The sequence below is a fragment of the Ornithodoros turicata genome, chromosome 7, assembly GCF_037126465.1.
Source record: "Ornithodoros turicata isolate Travis chromosome 7, ASM3712646v1, whole genome shotgun sequence".
Taxonomy (NCBI): Eukaryota; Metazoa; Arthropoda; class Arachnida; order Ixodida; family Argasidae; genus Ornithodoros; species Ornithodoros turicata.
Window position 1 is genome coordinate 38,277,190 of NC_088207.1, and position 10,303 is coordinate 38,287,492.

The 10,303-nt window shown below is 48.3% G+C and overlaps 1 protein-coding gene across 2 annotated transcripts; it reads right to left on the reverse strand.

The window, feature by feature from the left end:
- Positions 1-39: 39 nt before the first annotated feature.
- LOC135401036 (protein 5NUC-like) lies at positions 40-10,052 on the reverse strand. 2 transcript variants are annotated; one of them, XM_064633157.1, is made up of 9 exons: positions 9,809-10,052; positions 9,332-9,490; positions 8,054-8,273; positions 4,717-4,902; positions 1,796-1,996; positions 1,358-1,618; positions 1,126-1,287; positions 447-494; positions 40-359 (listed from the first exon to the last, which is right to left on the reverse strand). In XM_064633157.1, the coding sequence occupies exons 1-9, from the start codon at positions 9,995-9,997 to the stop codon at positions 115-117; spliced, it is 1,671 nt and encodes a 556-aa protein (XP_064489227.1). In that variant the 5' UTR covers positions 9,998-10,052; the 3' UTR covers positions 40-114. The 2 variants fall into 2 exon arrangements, with proteins under 2 accessions (XP_064489227.1, XP_064489226.1); XM_064633156.1 differs by having other exon boundaries at positions 447-644.
- Positions 10,053-10,303: the final 251 nt, after the last annotated feature.

A 10,303-nucleotide genomic window follows, 5' to 3' on the forward strand; every position in this document is an offset into this window, starting at 1 on the left:
GGTTTCACAAATGCTGCTCCCTTTTGCACACACAGAGACTGAAGTGACTTGAGCGTTTTATTATCTGTTATATAGCACGAATATATTGTCAATAGGAGAACTCTCACATTAAGTTCATAGCTCCTGGACAACCGTAGCTCTGTGGCAACCATATAGTTCCAGCCTGTGAAGGATCCAGCACCACGTCAATAGAAGAAGAAAACTCAAGCTTCTTGGCTGGTGCGTCGTCGATACGCTTCGAAATGGTTGTGCATCAACGTTGTCCTCAATATGCACGATTCTGATGCGACCCTCGAGCCTGGCAATCACCGGAGACCTCCTCCTGAAGAACTTCTCAAGAGCATCGTGCAGAAGGTCACCTGGATGCGGACAAGGTACGAGGGAACACCTCGCTGCTCCTGTTTGTCCACTATACTGCTCAGCACAATAAGCGACACACCGCTTACCATTGTCTTGCGCAGCCATAGCGTCCCCGAAGTCGTAGCCGCCACCGCCTTTATACATGAATGCGGGAAGAACGATGTTGTAAACCCTATTGTCGTCCAGGGGTTCAAAGTGAGGGATGCCACAGATTGAGCACATAATTTCTAGGGACTTCACACGCTGTCCCACACGTCTCGCCATGTTGTACGTGACAAATGCCCCTGTAAGACGCGAATGTCGCTTACGGCAGATCGGCAGTATCTTGTTCCCCACAAATATATACGACATGAAGTGGCATAAATGTCGAAGAACGGGGAATATGTGGTTCGCTATTTTGTCCCCAAATATGTCGCAGATGACAAGCAAATCGAGCAGCGCTCCAGTCTTCAAACCAGAGTTGTCAACGGCCGTGTTAAAAACGGTACTCGACTCGACACTCCGCATCGACCAGGAGGTGGTTTCTCCTACATTTGCGGAGGGCTCAAGGAAACGCTACCTTGCAGACCTTGAGGAAAGCGTGGAGGATGTTCTCCTCCGCTCGTGGGGGGGGGGGGGGGGGGCTTCGAGTCAAGAGCGATCTCTGAAGCTTGGTAGTGGTCTGGAGGAGCAGCTCGAGTGGAGGTTCGGGTCGAGGATCGTTCAAGAATACGGCCCTAGGAGGCACCTATGAGGGGCTGTCTGTTCTATTTATGCTCCATTTACCTGAAACCTGTACAAATCCTGCGCCTCGACCTGTGCTGTTCTCCGAGTACTTGCTTGCTGAAAATTCAAAGATGGAACGCAAGGCCGTTCCTTTCAAAGTCACTGTGGTTAATGTGTCGTGGAATGGCGTCACCTTCCACAGGTCACCTCTTGTGATCGAAACTGCGGATGATCTATACGGTGGTACCTTGAGAAGGCTCGTGCGGTCTGCAACTGGACATTAACAACTTACCGTTGGGTAAAAGCGATCCTGTGATCGCTCCAGAATTAAGGACGCACGCATCGACGACAGACCACACTCCAGTGCCAGCCGTTGGTTTATCGGCGATGAAGCTGAACATAGCGTCGGTGATCAAGTTCCCCATGGTGCATTCTTTGAACAGGCAATCCTGCGGGTCACCTTGGAGTAATACTTTTGAACTACCAACAATCTGTTTGGATCCCGCGGTAACGTTGTCCTGGTACCTCTGTAACAGGCTACTCATCTCCGGCTCTACGGAAAAGCGGCAGACAAAACTCCCGTTGAACAGATAGACAACTAGCTCCGTCATAAACACCGTAAAGCAAAAGCTACGTGTGAAGTGTTCAGCAATTGTCTCTTAAGCAGGGAAGTGCGAGTGAAGTGTTCAGCAGAGAATCTTTTGGTTTGTAATAGCTGTTGATGTTTTACCTTGTGGAACGTTGTTGTCCAGAAGAATTGGTTTGCCAGACCAGTTGCGCATGTTTCCATTGAGGTCGTACATAACGTTGAGGCGGCCCAGGTACTTCCCAAACCAGAAGCCCTGGGCGACTAATGCTTTTGTGCCATCGTCTCGTGTTATCACAGTAGGGTATGGGCCTTCTGGGGCATCTTCTTTCGGATGGTCGTTGCCTAATAAACGTACTGTAAATAACCACGCTGTACAACAACAACAACAGCAACGACAACAAAAAATTTTGGGCGGGCTCAGGCATGTTCGAGCCATAGTGTTTTACATGAAAACGTCACGATCTCCGATTCATTTGCTTCTTTGCGGGATTTTAGTGAAAGAAATACAAGTCTTTAAATTAGTCATTTATGATTAGAGGGTAAGGGCTCGCCGTGCGCGCCGGCAGTCGAACTTGCCTCCGCCGCAATCTTCTTCAGCGCTCCCCTAGTCCCGATCGCTCGGTGCCGGACTTTGGGGGCTTTTTGGGTTCCTCTCGATCCGCCCTTTCTTCTGACTGCGGTTTATTTTGATTCTGATCACGTTTCAGTGGCATTTTTGGGCAAAAATTCTGATATTTCAATCTTGCAAATTTATAAAATTTTTGTTGTCATTGAAGCCGACATCGCTCAAGGTCCAGGTAGAACCTCTTATGCGCTTTCCAACGACACCTCGAGTGGCGTCCTAGCCTCACGGGTTTGCGAGCTAGACTGCCCGCAAGATACGCGTACCCCTATATTTCCGTCTCTCTTGCACGCGCACGCCACATCCAGACCAATGACCACAATGACCCAGAATCTTACACGTGTAAGCTATCTGGAGTTAGCCGGTTGGTTGCTATCGGTCTATTACTCACCGAGTGATCGCGTTATCAAATTGGGCATGATTTCCTTGCATTGAAAAATTTGGACCTGACTGCCAAACCGAACTAAGACGTTTTCACGTGGGAAAAAAAAAAAAGGAAAAGAAAAGAGAAAACACAAGGTACATGTACACGTCTTAGGGGGGTATGGGTGGATTTATAGGGATGACAATTTTTTCTGCGTCTTATCACAACAACGCGGCGCATGCAGCGACATTTTATGTTGGCACACGGATATTTTTATTTTAACTTTGACTTTTGGCTGCTCTTTTTCGTTCCATGTCAGCATTTTGTTAAGGCACTGCGGGACACTGCACACTCCTCATCTTCGTGCTTTAAGCGATATAAAGTGGATGGTGAGTGGTCGCCCTAAATTGCTGGCAAGTAGTTGTTGAAGAGAATAACCCTGAGTCTGGGGTCTCCAACAACTATACCAGCTAGCTTGCGCCCTGCTACTCTGTTTTGCTGAAAGGTAGCGTGCGATTCAGGGCGATATACAGGGTGTCCCAGAAAACGTGTCACTGAATTACAATAAAAAAAACTACACTACCTAAAATCATGCGGTCAATGGCATTTGTTCTTACTACTTCCTCTCGATGTGAATGTCATGTAACGGATACGTAAATTTTTGCGACCTGAACTCGGAAATTTGCCAAGTAAAGGTAACTTTTTTATCCACCAATATGAAGAGCATGCCGGTGTCTCCATTTAACGGTGTTTGTGAGGTATAAGGTATACCGAAGCCGAGCGCTTCGCACGAGTACCACATATTGAGCTTTCTTCTATCGTCTACATGGCGAAAGGCGGGAGAATTGAAACCGCCAACGAAGTGTGCGTACACGGGAACATGCGTCAGGGGCAAAAAGTGGTACAGGTTGGGACAAAAGTTTACGGAACACGCGAGCGGCGTATTTTTTCGTCGGTACGACACCCTAGCGGCTGGCGGAAGTGGGTGAGTTCACTGCTTCGGAGGGGTGCAAGCGTGCGATGCCAGAGACACAGTGGTAGTTCCGGTATCGCCTGGTTGTGTTTGGGAAGTGGAAGCTACCGCTGTGTGTCGCTAACAGCGTACCCTTCCACCCCTCCGAAACAGTGAACTCACCCGCTTCCTGCAGCCGCTAGGGTTTCGCACCGAAGAAAAAGTACGCCGCTCGCGTGTTCCGTAAACTTTTGTCCCAACCTGTACCGCTTTCCCCTAGCATGCACTTAGCATATGACAAGGGATGCGCGGGGTTCACCCGTGGCGCAGCGAAAGCGTGTCTAACGCGTGATTAAAAGTGACAAAACCTCAGTGAGAGGACAAAGAAGAAGAAGAAAAAAAAAAGGACTTAGGAAGAAAAGATAGAGAGGGAGAGAGAGAGAGAGAGTAAGGACCAGACAAAGAAACACACACGCGCACTGAACTGCAACTGTTGGGATGAACCAAAGGTTTATTCCGACCATGAACATTTCCCGTCTTCTCTTCTCGTGCCGGCGCGCCCACATGTTTAACTGGAGTTATCTAGAGTCACTAAATAGCTTTGCAAGTGAAGTGGCCGTGCCCTAGCGTTATCTACCTGACAGAATGATATCTATTTTTCCTGGGAAGTGTATCGAGGCCCTGCTCACACATTGACTTCCTCATCTTTTGACTTCTTTTACCTCCAGTCACTGGGGTTTTATCGCCACCACAACCAGCCCGGATTTTAATCTTGCGCGTGAGCTGAGAAAGAAAGAAAGAAAGATAGAGAAGAAAGGCACGGGGAGCTGCCGACGTCACGTGGGAAGATCGGGCTATCCGTCTGAGGCTGCTTTCTCGGAGTACTTTTGTAAATTTGATTGCGTAGTGACAGTAGACTGCAGCAGCGAAAATATTTTCGCATGGTGACTTCTGATGGAGAGCTTGACGAATGAAACAGCGTTTCGATAACTACGATAAATGGTACGTCATTGCTTCTTTAAATGATCGAGTTCCTGCAACTGTGAGGAGCCGTCGATTTGATCGGAAAGAGTCTAAGAACCATTTTGTATTGCTGATATTGGTAACACTGAAACTACGGGTACCTGTGTACAGAAAAGTGTGAGAATGTCCTCCAACAATAACAGTCAGTTCTGGCACCTGGTGCGCCAGTTCTTGATCTCTGAGGTAGCCGATGTGTGTTAGGGCAATTTGGATCTTAATGCCAGCTCCTCGTAGCCTCTTCGCTTCCGCACGAACGCATTCAATGTGATCGTCAAATGTGACGGGGCCTACGAAGGAAATAAGAAAAGAAAGAGTAGCAACGATTAGGCATATACAAACACAATGGAAGACGCAGCTGAATGCTCTCGAAGAAGCTGCGAAAAACTGTACACAAGTCGTGCACGTGACCAGTATGGTATGCAGGAATTGGAGCCTGGTGCAAGGAATGGGAACGAACGTGAAGGTGTAGTAGAAGTTGAGGACTATGAACAGTGGCGTCAGTAGGGGGGGGGGGGGAGGCCGCATGACCCCTTGAGGCTATGCTACTGCACACAATAACACACGATAACAAATTCAAATTTGTGCGTGGCATAAATTAAAGAACAGCTAGGCTGAACAGTGAAAATAGTTCAACGTTATGGGATCAACCCTTCCGAGGGACAACTTGCTTGATTGCTACTGCAACGTATGACAAATACAGCTGATTTTTGTGTTGAGTGTAGGATTTCTTTAAGAATTGTCTATGCGCATGCGCGTGGCGCCTGTGACCCTGACCTCTAACTCTGAAGGCGCCACAGAACATTATTTCTGGATTCGACAGATGGCGTTTTACGCATCCGATTTAGGCAGAACGCCTCTGTCTGAGTACGAGGAACGCCCAGGAGACACGACTCCTCGACCTCGATCGGATGCAGCTCCAAGACCGGTTTTGTGATTTGGTACTATAGACGTAGATGATTAGGTACGTAGGTACGTTTAGGTACCATATAGGTGGATGTTTTTGCGCGCGACAAGAGTCTTACATCGAAGAGCCGCTTTCGACAGATGGCGTTTTACGCATCCGATTTAGGCAGAACGCCTCTGTCTGAGTACGAGGAACGCCCAGGAGACACGACTCCTCGACCTCGATCGGATGCAGCTCCAAGGCCGGTTTTGTGATTTGGTACTATAGACGTAGATGATTAGGTACGTAGGTACGTTTAGGTACCATATAGGTGGATGTTTTTGCGCGCGACAAGAGTCTTACATCGAAGAGCCGCTTTCGACAGATGGCGTTTTACGCATCCGATTTAGGCAGAACGCCTCTGTCTGAGTACGAGGAACGCCCAGGAGACACGACTCCTCGACCTCGATCGGATGCAGCTCCAAGACCGGTTTTGTGATTTGGTACTATAGACGTAGATGATTAGGTACGTAGGTACGTTTAGGTACCATATAGGTGGATGTTTTTGCGCGCGACAAGAGTCTTACATCGAAGAGCCGCTTTCGACAGATGGCGTTTTACGCATCCGATTTAGGCAGAACGCCTCTGTCTGAGTACGAGGAACGCCCAGGAGACACGACTCCTCGACCTCGATCGGATGCAGCTCCAAGACCGGTTTTGTGATTTGGTACTATAGACGTAGATGATTAGGTACGTAGGTACGTTTAGGTACCATATAGGTGGATGTTTTTGCGCGCGACAAGAGTCTTACATCGAAGAGCCGCTTTCGACAGATGGCGTTTTACGCATCCGATTTAGGCAGAACGCCTCTGTCTGAGTACGAGGAACGCCCAGGAGACACGACTCCTCGACCTCGATCGGATGCAGCTCCAAGACCGGTTTTGTGATTTGGTACTATAGACGTAGATGATTAGGTACGTAGGTACGTTTAGGTACCATATAGGTGGATGTTTTTGCGCGCGACAAGAGTCTTACATCGAAGAGCCGCTTTCGACAGATGGCGTTTTACGCATCCGATTTAGGCAGAACGCCTCTGTCTGAGTACGAGGAACGCCCAGGAGACACGACTCCTCGACCTCGATCGGATGCAGCTCCAAGACCGGTTTTGTGATTTGGTACTATAGACGTAGATGATTAGGTACGTAGGTACGTTTAGGTACCATATAGGTGGATGTTTTTGCGCGCGACAAGAGTCTTACATCGAAGAGCCGCTTTCGACAGATGGCGTTTTACGCATCCGATTTAGGCAGAACGCCTCTGTCTGAGTACGAGGAACGCCCAGGAGACACGACTCCTCGACCTCGATCGGATGCAGCTCCAAGACCGGTTTTGTGATTTGGTACTATAGACGTAGATGATTAGGTACGTAGGTACGTTTAGGTACCATATAGGTGGATGTTTTTGCGCGCGACAAGAGTCTTACATCGAAGAGCCGCTTTCGACAGATGGCGTTTTACGCATCCGATTTAGGCAGAACGCCTCTGTCTGAGTACGAGGAACGCCCAGGAGACACGACTCCTCGACCTCGATCGGATGCAGCTCCAAGACCGGTTTTGTGGTTTGGTACTATAGACGTAGATGATTAGGTACGTAGGTACGTTTAGGTACCATATAGGTGGATGTTTTTGCGCGCGACAAGAGTCTTACATCGAAGAGCCGCTTTCGACAGATGGCGTTTTACGCATCCGATTTAGGCAGAACGCCTCTGTCTGAGTACGAGGAACGCCCAGGAGACACGACTCCTCGACCTCGATCGGATGCAGCTCCAAGAACGGTTTTGTGGTTTGGTACTATAGATGTAGATGATTAGGTATGTAGGTACGTTTAGGTACCATATAGGTGGATGTTTTTGCGCGCGACAAGAGTCTTACATCGAAGAGCCGCTTTCGACAGATGGCGTTTTACGCATCCGATTTAGGCAGAACGCCTCTGTCTGAGTACGAGGAACGCCCAGGAGACACGACTCCTCGACCTCGATCGGATGCAGCTCCAAGAACGGTTTTGTGGTTTGGTACTATAGATGTAGATGATTAGGTACGTAGGTACGTTTAGGTACCATATAGGTGGATGTTTTTGCGCGCGACAAGAGTCTTACATCGAAGAGCCGCTTTCGACAGATGGCGTTTTACGCATCCGATTTAGGCAGAACGCCTCTGTCTGAGTACGAGGAACGCCCAGGAGACACGACTCCTCGACCTCGATCGGATGCAGCTCCAAGAACGGTTTTGTGGTTTGGTACTATAGATGTAGATGATTAGGTACGTAGGTACGTTTAGGTACCATATAGGTGGATGTTTTTGCGCGCGACAAGAGTCTTACATCGAAGAGCCGCTAGGCTGGGACGTGATTAGGAAAGAGGTCCATTCAAAACGTCTGGGCTGCAACAAGCGGTACCCTCTTTACATGTCGGTTGCACCTTACGAGAGGGTATACTGACGAGTATCTATCGGCAATTATATTTAGCACCTGGCAATATATTTCTGAAACAGCTTTACCTGGGTAACTGATTGTACTCGTTTCCGTTGTGACTGCACCGATGATGCCCACTTTGGTACCGTTTAAATTGACGACGGTGGACTTGCTTACCAGCCCTTTCAATGATGGGGCTCGGGAAAAGTCCACGTTACTTGCGATTACAGGCACTTTTCCCTTTATTTGTTGCAAGAACGGCGCCAAGCCTTCTGGTCCGTCGTCAAATTCATGGTTCCCGAGAGTCTGGAAACACGAAAGACAACGCTGATGTACAGTTGTGGGAAAAAATAGGAGTCACCAGCAACACGACGCATTGAATCAGATGCAGAACCAAAACTAAATGCAGTGTTGGGGAGACCGAGGTTGCATGGATTCTAAGGACATTATAACGTCGGAGCTAGAATTGATGTGCCGAGGTTTGTCGGGTCCCCAGCCACTTTGACACCTTCTTCCCCTCTCAAGGCGCACGTGTTGCCTCTCTAACTTCTCTCTCCACTTGCCTGTTTAAACAACAACAAGAACAAAAAAACCCGTCCCTCCGTCCTTCCTTCCCTGTGTGAATGGCCGTTTCCATTTACGAATTATTCAGTTAGAAGAAATTCTGTATAAAGTATAACTGAAACGCGGAAATGCGACATTCCGAAATAACGAATGCTGGTAAGGTATTCCGTCACAACGCTGGCACTGAGTATAGTGTACTGACGGCAGTGGGCGCCTCATTACGTTTTCTTGATCGTTTTCTGCGCGGCGTAGCAATTTATTTTACAGTGAAACATCCCACTACAGACGACTCTCCTAGACCACCGTGTCCCTGCGGACAGACAGACTTCCCCCGGCAAGCTGCAGTGCTCTCACTTCAGCGGACAGGAACCCTAGTTCTATAAGCGTTCGTGTACTAGGAAGCACTATGTCGCAGCTAAGGTATACGAAAGGTGCAGAAGGTGGAACGCAATTTAATGCGCTCACATTTTGTTTGCCTTTTTCTATCTAGAATCACCGGCCTCGGTGAATCAGTTCGCAGCGTGTCCGCCTACGGATCCCATGGTTGCGGGGTCGACACCGGCCGAGGACGCCAGCAACTTGGTGACATGGTACAAGTTGCTTAAGACACGGCGTCTTCAGCAAGGGACGTTAAATACGGTGTGTTGAGCTTTCAGAGCATGCTAAAAAACGCTCAGGTGGGCAAAATGAATCCACAGACCGACTAGTGTGACGTCACTCTTGATCATAGTAGTCTCGCGACGTAAATCCACGAGTTATCGTACTCATCTTGATAACTGTTATCGTTGCTAGCAGCTTACCATCGCGTCTGGACGAAGGAGTTCTACGATATTAGCCACGGGCTTGTACTTCAGTACGGAGTACCAGGCAGTTCCCTGATAGTTGTCACCAGCGTTCAGGAATAGGACGTGGCCGTTCATGTTTCCCTTGTCTTTTATCATGCTCCTAATTTTACGTACCTTGAACAAATAAATCAACAAAAGTGCACATTAACGTGACTGCAAGTAATTAATGGGTAATAGAAAGTAAGGGTATGTCCGCCAGAAGTCGGCCTACAAGAGGGCAAAGATTAACTTGCCGCTGTAGGCTTCGAATACTTCGCAGGATGAAAATGGTGAGCTCCAGAGTAAATAAATTACATTCTCAGTTGAAATTTAAAGAAAAGTACAAATATTAAATTAATTAATAGCGTACAGCTCTGCGCAAACAGCGAGCTCTTGCACTTCTCAACCCCTGTCACACGAGCAAACGGAATGTGCCTGGTCACCTGAACTCACCATGTACAGCTGGCGATCAACTCCTCCAACGCAATCTGTTGAAGTTCCGCATCGCATGCCCTGTGGGTCTGTCTCAGTAACGTGGGCGTGTATGTCATTTGAATGCAGAATGGTCAAGTCGATGAAATCGGCGCTCCCCGTTCGGCACAGCATGTTAAAAAAAACTGTGCAGTACAGAAAGCGTCGCATTCCACTTCTTCTTCTTCTTCGTACAGTCAAAAGATGGCCGTGATTCACGACGGTGCTGTTCTTCTTCTCCTTCTTCTTCTTCTACCTCAGGGCAATGGCCGTTGGCTGTTCTTCTTCCCATGGAAGCTGCTATGGGCTGTGGGCTTCTTCTTCTTCTTCATCCAAACAAAAAATGACCGTCAGCTACTAATTACGTCTGTGTGGCAATGATGAGATGTAATAAGGCCAGGTTAGGCTCAGGTGATAACTTGCCACTCTGGGAAATGAACTTCACCGCATAGCACGCTCCTAACCAACCATAATCTC

Coding starts and splice junctions, on each gene's coding strand:
- LOC135401036 (XM_064633156.1), bottom strand. CDS start 9,997: ATGCGACGCTTTCTGTACTGCACAGTTTTTTTTAACATGCTGTGCCGA. Junction 4,903..8,053: donor GAGTACAATCAGTTACCCAG/GTAAAGCTGTTT, acceptor TTTCCTTCGTAG/GCCCCGTCACATTTGACGAT. Junction 360..446: donor TATGGCTGCGCAAGACAATG/GTAAGCGGTGTG, acceptor GTCCGCATCCAG/GTGACCTTCTGCACGATGCT.